The sequence below is a fragment of the Haemaphysalis longicornis genome, unplaced genomic scaffold (genome assembly GCF_048455015.1).
Source record: "Haemaphysalis longicornis isolate Haplotype H1 unplaced genomic scaffold, Haemaphysalis longicornis Haplotype H1 scaffold_7, whole genome shotgun sequence".
NCBI classification, from domain to species: Eukaryota; Metazoa; Arthropoda; class Arachnida; order Ixodida; family Ixodidae; genus Haemaphysalis; species Haemaphysalis longicornis.
Window position 1 is genome coordinate 6,773,644 of NW_027526422.1, and position 15,009 is coordinate 6,788,652.

At 49.7% G+C, this 15,009-nt stretch overlaps 1 protein-coding gene across 2 annotated transcripts in view; it reads left to right on the plus strand.

Annotated features, from left to right (window-relative positions):
* Positions 1 to 15,009, plus strand: part of Neurl4 (neuralized E3 ubiquitin protein ligase 4) — a 65,690-nt gene that overhangs the window by 22,226 nt on the left and 28,455 nt on the right. Inside the window, exons 9-18 of one of the 2 annotated variants that reach the window (XM_077675808.1) lie at positions 3,290 to 3,452; positions 3,823 to 4,101; positions 7,566 to 7,644; positions 8,073 to 8,242; positions 10,756 to 10,905; positions 11,885 to 12,024; positions 13,263 to 13,469; positions 13,745 to 13,843; positions 14,052 to 14,165; positions 14,283 to 14,480. In XM_077675808.1, coding sequence (XP_077531934.1) covers positions 3,290 to 3,452; positions 3,823 to 4,101; positions 7,566 to 7,644; positions 8,073 to 8,242; positions 10,756 to 10,905; positions 11,885 to 12,024; positions 13,263 to 13,469; positions 13,745 to 13,843; positions 14,052 to 14,165; positions 14,283 to 14,480 — 1,599 coding nt within the window. The remainder of the gene's footprint in view (positions 1 to 3,289; positions 3,453 to 3,822; positions 4,102 to 7,565; positions 7,645 to 8,072; positions 8,243 to 10,755; positions 10,906 to 11,884; positions 12,025 to 13,262; positions 13,470 to 13,744; positions 13,844 to 14,051; positions 14,166 to 14,282; positions 14,481 to 15,009) is intronic. The other variant, XM_077675809.1, reaches the window with a different exon arrangement.

Below are 15,009 nucleotides of genomic sequence, written 5' to 3' on the forward strand. Positions count from 1 at the left end.
GCCGGTTGCAGCCGGTTCTTGCGCGTGCAACGCGGCCCACTTTGCGACATCTCCGAAAGCATGCGGCGGTTACGTACCACGAGACACAAGGGATGGACAGACCCATGGCTTTAGGAGCTTCGCCCCTAAAATGCCATGTAGAATGCCCTTGTAGGGAAGAAACAAAGGGGCCTGTAACCACCTTCTTCCGATGCTGTGAAGTACATGGGTCCAACACACCACAATTTGATTGTTGTTAATGTTAAAATTACCGCACATTAAAAGCAAATCATTAGTTCTTTTTTTCTGCATTGTTTATGGTGCTGCAGAAGGTACCACCAGACTGGCTACGTACAATGACCTGCCTGATGATTTGCACATTAGCGAAGTGCTTGTACTTCCATTTTGTGCTGGTGTTTTTTGGGGATGGGGGCTCTATCGGTTTGACACCTGATCTAACCCTGGCCGGGTTAGATCAGGAGGGTGCTTGGGAGCACTTTATCTGCAATTTTGGCAGAAGCTTTTTTTTACAAGAAAAAAAGAAAAGTAATAATAGGCTATGCTGCCTACCTGGGTTAAATATTAGCCATCCTGAGCTCCATTTCAGTGCCATTGATAATGACTAGCAATGAATGCTTTCATCAGCAGAGCAAATGCTTCACATTTCAGAGAGGTGTTGCAGGGTGGAGATGGGAGATGAAAACGCCTGCCAGTGGCAGTTCGTGCTTTGGTGAACTGTTTTTGTGTAATGCAGTCCTTTCAATTATAAAGCAGTGGAAGGCTAGTTATATCCAGCGCTTCGGTACTTGCGTTGCCTGGTGAGATGTTTAGATGCCCACATCTGCAAGCCACAGAGGATCTGCGAACCCCAGTGGACCACACCGTCCCTTTTTGCAAGGTCTTGCAAAACGGATCTTGCGACAAAGGGTACTGGAGGCAGGATGTTGAGCTAAAAAGAATAGCAATTTGATCTGAGTTAGGGCTGCTGCATCTTGTTCTGGTTCAGTTTCAGTTCGGCTCAGCCAAGTACCGTATTTACTCGCGTAATCCTCGCACTCGCGTAATCCTCGCACCCCTAATGTGAGCCACCAAAACTTGAATTTTTTGGTTCCTCGCATAATCCTCGCACCCCCAACTTTGCAGCGGCGAAAGTTGCCTGCTCGCGAATCCCGCATGGTGCACGCGCTCTCCAACGCGCGCCCTTTCCCGCCGCCTCTCCGTTCGGCGGAGAGCGCTGTGTATCCAGGGCCATCCAGGCGCCCTAACAACCTGCATGGCTACTCCACAGGCGCCCTAACACACTACTATCACTGTCCTTGAGCCGGTTTCGCGCATGTTTCGCGTGCGCGCAACTTGACGGTGTTCGCGCAGTCCGCTGTCGTGTCGTCGTGTCGCCGTCGTGGTCCCGCCGTTGAGCGGCAGCAGTCAGTGAGTCACTCGCGTCAGTGGTGGATAGCTCGCTACCGTTTTGAGAACTTTTTGATCTAATTGTTTGTGCTTGGTGCCGCTTCGCCATGGGGAGGAACGCCAGCTACACTGCCGCTTTCAAATTGAAAGCGAAAGAGTACGCGATCGAACACGGCAACCCTACCGCAGGCAGGCACTTCGGCGTCACCGACTTCAACGTGCGTTACTGGAGTAGGGCACGCACATACGACGACGAGATAGGGCGCGCGCCAGAAAGCAAAGGCGGCAATTTCATGATCGCTGATCGACGGGAGATTGTTTACGATGTAAATAATAAAATAAAAAAAAATAGCCACTGTTGGCAACACTGAGCTTACCTATACAAAAAACGACCGCTACATTTAGCGGGACTGGCATAAGGCAAATTGGCAACACTGTGCACCGGATTTTTTTTTTTCCCCGCATAATTCTCGCACCCCTAACTTTGCATTGACTTTTCCGAAAAAAAAGTGCGAGGATTATGCGAGTAAATACGGTAGCATAACATGCGCAAACTGGTTTGGAAAGTATCATTTGATGACCAAATGCAAAAAGAATGACATTGTGGGATTTAACTTCCCCAGCACAGCAAGTAAGAAGATGCCACAAAAGAATAGCACCAACCACAAACTTTAATGCCAGTGGCATCGAGCTGCGATACATGCCCACCACGAGCAAATGCTACATGCATCCCTTTATCAACAGCAGAAGCTCCACATGAAAATACATGCACCCAGATGCACACACACTGAGCTGATACGATTTTACTAATATGGAAAATTTTATGGCCAGAGTGCATTGCATACACGTAAATAAATTTTGGATTTATGAATGCATTGCACCACGATGGGTTATAGAAATCAGTGAGGGCTTCTGTGGCAATAATGTCATTATCATCATGTAAACACTGACCTTGCCTGAGTCACAGTGTACTAGAACAGCAAGGTGTGTCGTTCGAGGCCGATTGTGGGGGGGGGGGGGTCCCTCTTGCGATGAAAATCTCTGCTGAGGAACTCCTGTTGTAAGCAGCGCCCCTGGCAGCCGCTGCTTACCAGTTGGTTTTTATCTCTGAATAGTCTTATTTCTTTATTTCATGGTATAAGGTTTTATAAAACCCATCAAATAATGGTTGAGTTTGACTTGCAAACTTATAGGTGGCACTGGCTGTGACAGGAGTTCTCTAGGGAACGCCTGCGCTCCATACATTTTTTTTTTTTTTTTTTTTTTCATTGCAGAAGGGAACTGTGCTCTCTGAGGGTTTTTCCCCCCGCACGACACGCCCTGACCTTCTGCTGCACTGTGCCCGAAAGCAGTGCAGCGTGGGAGGCTGTTTTGCATAACCAAGACGGCAGTTGTTCTGCAACTGTGCAGGAAAAAGAAATGGCTTCGGACACCTCAGAAATTATTTTTAGGCGACAAATGTAACACAGTGGTAGGCACAAAACTGAATCTGTGTTTGTGGTGTCATAAAACGGCTGGAACCCACAATCTAGTACGGGCATTTGAAAGCAAATTATACCAACTCTGTTACTGCCAAGTTTTATTTTCTTCACTGGGGGTTAATTCACTTAGGTGCCATTTTTAGCCATGCAGTAAGCAAAGTTCATTTGCTATAAGCTATACTGCTCCAAATTTTGTGCTTTTGGTTTCATCGTAAACAGCATGGCTGTCATAGAAATTGAGCGTGGCCAAGCAAATTTTGGACTTCATTTGTTATAGTGGGTAATTTGCTATGCCAAGTACTTTTTATAATGACGTTAGACTGTATTATGTGCGGTGTGTATGTACTATATAACAGTGAGTCCCGGAACCGAATGGGTGTGAGGGGTGGCATGACATTGCGAGCGACTCTCTCTCTGCCCAGGTGGGGGACAAAGTGGCCGTGAAGCGGACAGCGGAGGGCAACCTGCACTTCTACATCAACGGGGTGGACCAAGGGGTGGCCGCCCGCAACGTCCCGGCCCGGGTGTACGGGGTCATCGACCTCTACGGCCAGGCCGCCCAGGCCTCGGTGGTGGACCACTCGGGTGAGCCCTGCCTTCTCTTCGGGCCCCCCCCCCTCCCAGGGCCCTGTCACTGCAGCTCATTTTTTCAACATCTTGTGCCAGGAATTTGTAAGGAACAAATAAAATTTCACAACTGCAAGCCTGATCAGCAGCACGGAATTCAGTGAAGTACTAGAATTATTCTGCTAACAAAAGGAGAAAAAAAGCTTGCCCTGAGGCACGTATCCAGGGACCGTGGTGCTGCCAGAACATTTTGAAAGTTCTCCAGTCCTGGGATAGGAGCCTTGTACAAGGCACAGCAATGCAGTGCCCTGGCGATTCTTTCCCTTCCATTGGGGAGGGGGAGGGACCTTTTTTGGTGACATGGAGCCATTGCTTGGGTCCTCCACAGGGCCCGAGGCACCCCCCGCCCCGGAGCTTCTGTCGGCGGTGCCCTCGCCGTCGCTGGCCCTCGCGGCCGGGGAGCCCCTGGTGGCGGAGGTGCGCTTCAGCAAGCGGCACGGCCGCAATGTGCGCGTCCTCAACAACGGCCTCACAGCGGTGCGGCCCAACGCCAACGGGGAGTTCAACTACGCCATCGTGGTCAGCAACCTTCCCCTGGCCGACAACCAGCTCTTCGAGGTGGTCATCGATCAGATGGTTGACCGCTGGTCCGGATCCATCGAGGCCGGTCAGTACTGGAGTTCCCCCTTCGCTGCTACTGTCAATTCACTCAGGGCACCCAGTACAAATTGGTCTCAGGGGTCAGGTGACATCCTGTTATCCATTTTAGTCTTAAACTCTTTCACTAGCATTGGGAGATCAACCGCTTGTCCATGGTCTAGGATAACCTTCTTTTCTTTTTCCTCAGAAAATGTTTGCTCAGCATATATTGCAGACACTAAAAAAGGTAGATGCATACCTGCTAGCTCTCCCAATTGGCCCTGGAGACTCCCAATTTTTTACCTATCCTCCCAATTGTACAGGAGCAGTCATAAATCTCCCGAAAAAGTGCCCCAACTGCGTCGCAAAAAAAGAAAACATCAAGCAGCATCGCAGCATCAAAATTGCCCTCATGAGTTGAGTAGCCAGGCGAAGTCAGTGGATGTCGCATCCAAGCCATTTGAGTTCAGGGAGTGTGTAGGGCTTTCTTTATATAGCATCGTTGACAGTGTGGCATTGTCGAAGCTGAAGAAGTACTTGCTGTTTTTCTTAAAGGGGTCCTAAATAGGCTTCCGAAGGTTGCATTCCAACTGCGCAATTGCTAGAGTGCCCCTTTGCGACAACATATACCAAATATTACACCTCTGTGTAAAGCAGGTGCCGCACAGACATGCAATTGATCTTGCTTTCTTTCCTTGTTTACCTCCCAATCTTCGTCGCCATTCTGCCACACTCTGACGTACAGTTTTGGCTCTGACGCAGCCTCGATGACACACGAAGCACTGAACAGTACTGCGCCACTACTGCTACTGGTGGGCCCCTTTTAATGCTGTAGCCAATCAGCGTTCCAGCTCTGGGGGAAACACAGGTGCACGTTTTGGTGGTTCCGGCGAGCGACACTCCGGCACCGGCGGCAGGGCCTTAGTAGGGACGAATGTCGATCATCGCCATTCGTCACACAAGCTTAGCTGAGCTTGTAGATATAGCGCGTCGTTTACAAAGTATAAATAACGCTGAAAAACATGGAGCGCCTATGCAGGCGGAAATGCCACTACACGCACGACCGCGGCTGCACGGTTGACCAGGAGCGCACTGTATGGTATGTGCATGATACGGCATGCACCGCAGCTGCTAAAACTTGTCACCACTCTCCAGAGTGGGACTATTGCTGAAAATGAGTTTATACATGCATGAAAGGGGGTGATAGTGCTGTGAAAGATTGTGCTGGTGATCATTATCAGCGTGGCTTCGTAAAGCGGTGACAGAATAACTGCGGTGATGCTAAACCTCATCTGCGGAACCCGCCTCGCAGGGACCTGTTCGTTGCGACAGCGCCGCATGCGGAAACGCTAGAGGGCTGCTAGTCGCCGGTAGAAATCTTCAATTACTGTTGTGAGCAAGCATCTTGTATTGGGGACCCCCAATCTGGCCTTCAAACGCTCATTTCCCCAATTCTAAAGCTGGCTTGCCGATGCAAGTACGACGACGTGAGAAGCACAGTTGCCCAGCTGTTCAAGTGGTCCGGCCGCTGGCCAGCCGCCGACTGGCCCCGCTCGGCCCCACTCAGCAGTAGTAGGCGGAGCATGCACACTGGCTGCAAAGAAGAATAAAAAAAAGTTGCGTGGTGTAATGCCGAGCGGAGCCAATGGCTGCGTGTATCTAGAACCCGCAAGAGCATTGTCCTGTTTCTCTAGGTGGTCTTGTGCCGGGTCGGGGACGTCATAGCTTCTACAGTGCTTTGAAGGCATGGGAAAAGGGTGAATGCTCCAGGCCCTATTACTGGCCCTTTTTAATGAATGATAACTCGGCTAATAGTCAACGCTTTTAAACCATTTTTGCGGCAGGATGTTCCTTGGATAGTACTTCAGCGATTGCGCTCATAGAACCGCAACCTTTGGAGCCCTGTTTAGGGCCCCTTTAGGGCTTTATTGCAGAATTTCGATGTTTTCTGCCATCCTGGAAAGGCAAGTACTTTGATTTTTCACAGCTTGTCGTGCGACGTGAGTGGGGCGCTTGGTAGGAAAACTGCATTTGGAAGCAACCAAGCACCGGAACTCTGTTCTCACCACTGGGCCGTGCTATGAGCAGTCATACTCTGACCAGTTTTTCGAGAAAGCAAAGTTTGCCATAGTAAAGTCTCTGCAGAATCGTCAGCAGGTGATCTAGCTGGGCTGTTGCCAGGTGCCCTGCTCCTCTCACTTGGAAATAAATGTAATTTTGAATTTGCTTTGTTTGCAGCATTATCCTGGCCTTGAAATCAAGGCTGATCTTGTAGGCTAGACAGGTCGTGTAAGCTGCCCCAGCCTCCCCATGGCGAATCTCCCGGTTTTCGAGGTCACCAGGTTGGTAGTTAGGTCGATGATTGAATGCCCTTCCTAACAACATCAGTCTTCAAAATATGCTTGTGAATACTATCAGATGTCATGGCGCTGTAAGCTGCTTGCACGTCAAGAGGTGGGTTCGAGCTTGTTTGGCCGCAACATTGAACTGATGCGAATTAGGGCTCACTCCAGGCCAGATTATGTTGGCTGATGGGACCAGATGGTTGGGAAGCTCAGTTTTTAGCTTGAGGTTGCCGGCTAGTTGGTAGACCAGAATGCTCACAGCACAAAAACGAAAAAAAAAAAAAAGGCGGACAAGGGCATCAAACAAGTGCTGATACATAAAATCTACATTCAAACAAAATGTCACATCAGGTCAGTCAGCTCCACAACGCAACCACGTGGCAAGGAATTTAACAGAATAAAACCGCCATCAGATTGAATGTTTATTGAATGTAATCAGATCTTGTTTATTGAATGTAATAAAAAAATAATGCACCCCTCCGTCTAACAACGACAGTAATTGAACGTGAAGCTTTCTCGTGACAGACTCTTCGGTTGTCCTCTGAGTTTGGACTGAGCTTCGACCATGCCGAAATGGAGCAATCAGATAGACGCCTACTTTTTAACACCAGGGATTGAGATTCGATTCCGGCCACTAAAGCATTTTTTCTTTCACTTACCCACGATCGTTCATCATCATCGTCATAGAAAGTTGGCTTTCCTGCAGGGCACTCTCGCGTAACTGACGCCATCAGGGATAACACTAAAGCTTCGCTTTAAAATCTGCAGAGCCAGATAGCTTTAACGTTCAAGCCTCCCGTGTCCCATCTGCGGCGACCCTGTGTTTTTCTCAGTGCTGTTGCCGAAGGATAGTTAAAATCCATAAAAAACGCCAACCATGTAAACAGTGACAAATCAACCACAAAAAAGAAAATAGTTGTTATGCCGTACATCTATGGTGTGCCACTTGAATTGAAGGTGGTCGTCTAGTGTGTTAATCTTCAGGTTTTGTTATCTCCATTGCAAGAGTTGTCTGGGCTCTACAAAATAGGTAAAACGCAGCACAATTTTTTTTTTTCTTGTGCTTAGCCTAGTAAACTCATTTCCTTGTATTTGCAAGGCTTTAACACTTGTCCTTTGTCCCATCCTGTCGCTTTTTCTCCCACAGGGGTCACGGCCATCAGGCCGGAAGAACTCGAGTTTCCTAGCACCATGACTGACATTAGCCACGATACGTGGATGTTAAGGTAAGGGGATCGTGATTAATGATTCTCCGGGGGAATTTGCTTCACTCACTGTGTGGGGAATGAAGCTTAATAAGGGCTTCCGGGCACATTGGTGATATGTAACTCAAGTACAGTTGCGCAAAATATTACGCAGATGAGAGGAAAGACACGTAGAGGGCTGTGTGTTTGGCTATTTCTCTCGTCCGTGTCTGTTTTTGCGCAATCATACTCCAGTTATGGAATGAAGCGGCTTCTGCTTAGCGTTTCTGGCGACATTTCAAATAGTGTTCTAGTCGTGAATCTGTTTATGCCCAATAGTAGGTCAAGAAGTACCCCTCCCCCATGTCTCTCTCTCTCTCTCATGCTTTCTTTCTTTCCCTCTTTCTTTGAGGTTGACCAGTCAGAGGCAGCTAGCTTCCAGTGTTGAGCGCACTGTTTCACTTGTGCAGTGGCTCGGCCATCATGCGTAACGGCAACACTGTGCGGAACGGCTACAAGTGTGACCTGGACCAGCTGGCAGTTGGAAGTCGTGTGGGCGTGATGCGCGACTCTGAGGGCTGCCTGCACTATTTTATCAACGGGGAAGACCAGGGCATCGCCTGCAGGAACATTCCATCACGTGAGCTGGCCTTTTTCGGACCATGGACAGTCTTGGACTGGTTGAAGGGAAAAAAAGATTAAGCTTTTGGCTTCACAAGCTTCTCATTTTTTTCTTTTGCTCCAGGTTTCACTTTCATGCGATGTTAAAGAACTTCGCTATAGATTTACTGCATTTACTAGCGTAATGAACCCTTTCACGTAATAAAAGGGTTCATTTGTTCGTTTCTTTTTGAAAATTAGCTATCTTGTTACCTTGCATGAAAAAGGCAGTGGAAATAGAAAAGGTATTGTTTGATATGTGTTGATCTCGACATAGTTGCTGATGCCATCAACGATTGCAGTAAGTTGATATCACACCACAGTACGGGCAGAAACGCTAAAAAAGCATTCTAACAAAAAAAAGTAATCTGAGCAGTAGTAGCAAGAGATGTGAGCACGAATGCCGTGGCTTACAATTTCAAAATTGCACGCTTGCGGAGCGCCACCTGCTGAACACAAAGCAAACCTTGTGTATAGCACCACAAAAGCACTGCAGCGTGCAAACAAAGCACCAAACAAAAACCAAAGGCTAGGGTGACGAACGGGGATCGCCGTGTGTTTCGCGGCCTTAAAGGAGGGAAGCTTCCCGGTGTGGAAAATGAAGTTTTGGAGTGCCTTGACAGCACGGAAGACGATGCGCTGTGGGCCAAGGAGAAACGTGAAACCGTAAGCTACTTTTGTGAGGCGGACAGCTCTGATGGCAAGTAGGGGGACGATGGTGAGTAGGGGGCCACCAGTGAATAAAAAGGAAATCGGGTTACATAATTACCTACGTGTTTTTACTGGAAAGGTAAGGTTTTCGCAGCGCTTCGCTTAGCATCTTTATTGTATGACATTGACACAAAATTTTGAAGGCAAGATAACTTCAAAGATAGATTGGTGTAGACACACATACATCATATGCAAAATACCGGTGGCAAAAACAGCCTAGAACATATTTAAAATCAATTTTCAAGTTTCTGTTGGCCGCTTCCACACTGCCGGCGTTTTTCGCCGGCTCGCCGCTCCAATCGGAGGTCGAAGCTTCTGCTCTCGAGCAACGAACGATCCGATCGTTGGTGGCAGAGGCGGCGGATGTGCCATTATTTCGTTGGCTCATCGAGCAGCTGGCCGTGACCTAAGTTCTTCAGCGATTCCAGGCACTCTATTTTTATGGCTTTTTATTACACTGGATGCTAAAACGCGGCGGAGACACGAAAAGTGCACTGAGCGAGCCGCACGGTCGCTGCACAGGCAGCGGTCATGGACGCGAAGTGGCGCAGGCCAGCGCAGGTTGCTCGAGCGATAGCTTGTTACCGCTGCACGAAATGGGACCCAAGTCCCAAACATGGCAGCACATATGAGAAAGGAGTTAATGATGCAATGGCGGGTTGCATTAAAAATTGTGATCTGCACCGCTTACGAGAGCAGCAATCAAATATCCGCCGGAGTGTTAAGCCTAACACGCCTAACACATCTGTAGGCGGTCCTTTAGGCAGACCGGCCGGCTGCTCCCAGCGTGCGTCTCCCCACCCACTGTCTCGAGCGTCACGGGCCGTTCTTTAGCCGTGGCAGCAATTTGCACTCGCAGAGTCGCAGCGCCTGCATCACGTCCACGGTCGACTTTTATTAAGCGGCTCACAAGATCAGTACATGGGGGCATTCGCAGAAACTGCCGGCGATGCGGATTCAACAGTGCTACGGCAGCTCTGCTCTGTGATATCCGTCCGATGGTCTCGTGGACAGCTTTGTTTATACAAAATCTCTCGTTTCGCTACACCCGGTGAATGCGAAACTGCGACTGGCCGCATTGAAAACGTCTCTAATTAAACAACCATCGCATGCTGAAGCAAATGAGGTGTCCACATGGGATAAGTAGGTCATTAGCTACTTATCGCAATAAAAAAAAAACAAGATGCAGAATTTTTGTGTCAGTTCCCCTTTAAATATCTGTTGCAGCTTTTTCCCGCCTTATGAGCCCTCCCCTCAAATTCATGCCGTATTTTCTGAAAAGAAAGTGTGTTCATTACGGGAGTAAATACGGGCATAAATACTAAGTTTGGGGAGACTGCACTGAGCGGAATGGCAATAAGAAAGTAAAAGTTCCAGGGGTCCAACTTCTTTTGTTTTAACTATTAGAATTTCAGAAATTGCTTTTGAAGCTGCTCAAGGCTGCACTTTATGGGATGTGAAGTGGCGTTACTATATTTCTTTTCATATTTTCTTTTCTTTTTCGTTTTTATCCTTGTCTCTTTATTTTTTCCTACCTTTCCTCCTCATTTTTCTGTAGATAGCTGGAACGAAAGAAAGCCTTTCTTGCTACATTCACGGCCATATTTTTTTGCATGTAAATAGATTAGTGCCTCAAATTCTTTTTAGTCTCAGTGGGAGTTAAATCCATTATTCGAGCCCTACAAAGTGCGAGCATGTCTTCCTTTTCATTCTAATCTCGAGTGTGTCATCCCAACGCTGGAGACGTTGGTTTCACCAAGAAGTGCCACTGCCCTGCTGCAGGGGTCTGGGCGGTGGTCGACCTGTATGGCCAGTGCGCCCAGGTGTCCATTGTGCCGCAACAACGGGTCTCGCCCCCAACCTCGGCCCCTCCAGCCAAGGTGGCCAGCCCAGAGGTGACCAGGGCAAGCATCACCCCTGCGCACAGCGTCTGTGAGTAGTGGGCATGGCAGGTTTGCTAACCACTCGTGCAGTGTTGCTGGTGCTGTTTGAAGAAGTCGCTCTCTTCCCCCACATTCTCGCAATGCAATTTTGAGTCGCTTGAATTGTTTGTAACCTAATACCACCCTGTATGCCTTCCCTCTACCCATATCACCAACGCTGCCCTAGAGATTGAGGGAGAGAGATCGCCCTGTCAGTCAAGTCAGTGGCATATGTCCAGGTTAGCTAAAAATGTGCATCGCCACCATCCGAAAATTTCCTACACCTCTTGCTCTCTTCCGAAGCCCCGAATCCCTTTCCATGCTACCTCCTGCTCTTCACAGCTAACAGCTTTTGCCACTGCACTGCGTCATCTTACACCATTGCGATCAGAGCTGCTGTAAACTTGCTGGAGAGGGAGGTTTGTTCTTTTTGGGCTAAAATACAAAGCTGCCAACCATAATTGTTCTCTCAGTGTCGGGACAGGCCGTGGCAAAAGAACAGCCGACAGTTCTGCACTTGGAGCCCACTAATGAGGTTTCAACTTGACAAGGGTTCTGGAGAGAGAGAGAGATCAGACTTTATTTGAAGCGGCCCATGACCTGGCTGCCAAAAATGGGCTTCTGGTGGGCCGGGAATGCGTTCAGATGAGTACTCTGCAGTAGTCAGGGCCCCACACGTGGGCAGTGTGCCGGGCGATGCAAGGCCAGCGGATCGAGCGAAGATCAGCTGGAGGAGCGGCCCAGGGGGTCTCGAGCTGAGTGGCTCTTCTGCTTGGTTTTAAAAAGTACTGCTAAACTCTGTGAATCAGCACACCCGTAAGACTGATTTGCTGCCGAGGATTGGGCTAAGAATCCACCTTCCTTCTGGCTTTTGTTTATGTTAGTGTTTGTTTATCCCCGTGCTGTTGCTTGCTCCGTGTTTTTTGGGTCGTATCAATTTATGAACGCACACGCGTGGGTGTCCCCTTGTTTGTCCCCCACTGGTGCAGCCGTGAACCACCAGTTCCACACCTGCTGTGGGAAGAATGTCGTGCTGAGGAACAACAGCAAGGTGGCCTGCCGCTCTGCCGGCTTCAGCCATGCCCTCGTCTTCAGCGCAGCACCCCTGGAATTGGAGGAGCTCTTTGAAGTAGGTGGTCGTTGCCCAGTCGCCACGACCAATCCCGGATGTGCTCGCATAATTGCCCAGAGTGCTTGTGTTTAGCAACGCTGGCAGTGCATACACCAGCAGTACTGTGGAAATTTCAACATTTTTAGAGTTCTGCAGATTTGGGGCGGCATGTTTTAAATGGTCAGTCTCAGTTAAATTTCATGTTGGTCCTCCTGTTTATCTGTATCCTGATACGCCACCTACTTTTTTTTGGGGGGGTGGGGGGGGGTTACTAAAGGCCAAATGCAAGAGGGTTTACCCCTCCACCCTCTCCTTTAATTTTATCTCATTCTACTGAGAATCCCTCTCTTTCGATGTGGCCTCACTGTCTGCTTTTCTCTCCACAATGTGGGTGTACATTCATTTATGGATGAACATCAAAGACCTGTGTGGTGTATAGGGGTTGTGAACCCAAGGTGAGCACTGCACTATTAGAACCACAGCCAGGTTTAGGTATATTTTGCGCAAAATTTTGCAAGCTGTACAAAAGTATTAACCCAATAATGCTTGTTTCCACTGATGTCTTTCGAGAAGGTATTTCTCATCATGGTGTGCCCTTCTCTGTGGCCAAAGTGGGCTCTGAGGGGCTGCTGGCTTGGCCCATTTGTATGGCTGAATGTGTACAAGCAAGTGGTTGGGGAGAGCCACAGCGAAGGGACATTGGTGGGCTACAGTAGTTGGGGTGTTGTTGGACAGTCCACGCAGGAAGTTCAAAAATCCTGAGCCTGTGAGACGAAGCTGCTGTGGCACTCTGTGGATGTGGGGCCGTAACTTGAAACAGGACGCATGTTTCTCTGGTGGTTGTGCACTGCTCTGCATTGTAGAATTCCTGACATTGGATGCTTTGAAAATTCAAACTCCAATGTGAGGATGTTTGAGGGCTTATTTTACATTGCATTTTGGGGCTTTAATTTAGAGCTCTGCAGCAGCAGTTCTCAGTTACGGATATTTCAGTGAACATTTGTCAAATAAAAAGTGGGAGTGTGAAACAGCATGGGAAACATAAAGGGACAGGCAAGGGCACTCAGACAGGGCGCTGACTGATGGCAGAAATATCGTGTTTCTTGCGCTGTTTCGCACTCATACATGCTCCAACTGGCCCGCCAACAGTCCCTGTTTTCAAGTGGGATTTGTGAGCGCAAGGGTAGGGATCAGGGGGGTTTCAAGGGAGTCGACCCGAGGGGGAGGGGTAGTGATGCGTTCTCGTCTGGTGCCAGGTGCAAGTGGAGCAGGTGAGCAGCGTGTGGGCCGGAACCCTGGTGCTGGGCCTGACGACGTTTGCGCCCGAGCCGGGGGTACCCCTGCCGTCGTCAGCGCTGCGCCTGGGGGGGGGACACCAGTCGTGGCTGCTGGTCGGCTCGCGGGTCTTCCACAATGGGCTCCTGCTCAGGGACAACTACGGCCCTTCCCTGCACCGCCTCTCGGTTCGTGCTCCTTCACCTCCTTCCGGCGTGTCACTTGTGAGGACAAGCCAAGTGGGCCTCACTGTTTTCTAAGCATCTCATTTTGTTTTTGCACAAAATAAATTTATGCAGAAGGGCAATCTTGCCTCCAGAGTGCGGTGTTTGGGTCAAAGTTACTGCTAGCACAAACAACTTCCGCGAGCATGCAGGCACTGGAGGCCACCGACAGCGCAGACAGCCACTCAAAGTAACTAACCTGGCAGCAACTCCTGATTCAGGCACAACTCCTTGCGCAGGCCGGTGAACGTATAGGTGTGCAGCACTGCTTTGACGGAACCCTTCGCATCCACCTCAACGGGGAGGACTTGGGGCCTGCCGCATCTAACTTGCCAAAGGTCGGTTCATCCTACAAGGATGCTTTCTTCACCTGAAACCGTCCGTTTTCTGTACTCAAACTACACTGGCAACCTTTTGCTATAGCCACAGTGAGTTTACCTAGCGTTTGCTCATTCATTATTAATCTCCAGCAGATAGCGCAACTTGAAAGGATGCCTTTCCGGTGATCGTCATTGGTCGTCATCCTGGGGGGTCGTGCCCCTACAGGTGCTGTACGCTGTGCTGGACCTGTACGGGATGCTGGAGTCGGTGTCCCTGTGCAGTAGCAGCATAGTCCCCGCTACGCACTCTGCCGCCACCAACTACTTCGACCCCGCCGAGGTACGTGCCCCATCGATTCCTCATTTAATCGGCGCCTGAGGCGGTGTCGCTGTCGAGGTGTGTCGATTGGCCTTCCCAAAGCGTAGTTGGTGCCGAGAGCGATCCTACGTCTCCCAGCGGTTGTCTTTGCAGCCCACGCACGGGGGTGGGGGCAGCAGCACCCCGAGCAAGGAGCGGGTGGGCCAGGAGTTCCACGAGCAGCACGGCCGCAACGTGCGCCTGCGGGCGGGCAGCCTGGGCGCCTGCCGCATGGCTGGCTACGCCCACGGCCTGCTCCTCTCCACCAAGCCCCTGCCCCGATGCCAGCTCTTCCAGGTGGGACTGCGCCTCCCCTCCCCCCGAGTTTTACGCAGCACATTACAGTTCTCGTGGTTCTCCAGGTTGTGGAGAGTCGCCCCAGTTGATTGGCTTCAACTTGTTGGGAAGGGAACTTGTGGGCAGGAGAACCTCAGTCTGTGTCATCGCTCTGTCTAGTTGGTCACCGGGGGGGTGCCCAAGGTGGAAGCTGCATTATGTTTGATATGTTTGATACTATTTTTGTTTTGGTCAAGTCAGGGAGAGCCTTGGGAAGGCTCAGGGAGCTATCTAAGTTCAGGATTCGAAGTTTTCTGGTAGCCTGTGACCCTACAAATGATGCGATGCAATGTGAATCTTGTGTGGGCCTTGGTATGGGTGAAGTCGTGGGGAAAAAGGTAATGGCAGACTGTATAGATTTGCGTTATGTAAAAGACGGGTCAGGTTCTGTAGGGGCACCAAAAGTGAATATGCTGCATGAAAATGTAACATTTTACCCTACGCCGCGTGCCAGTGTGTATAAGCCAGGGGTGAGACAGCTGCGCATATT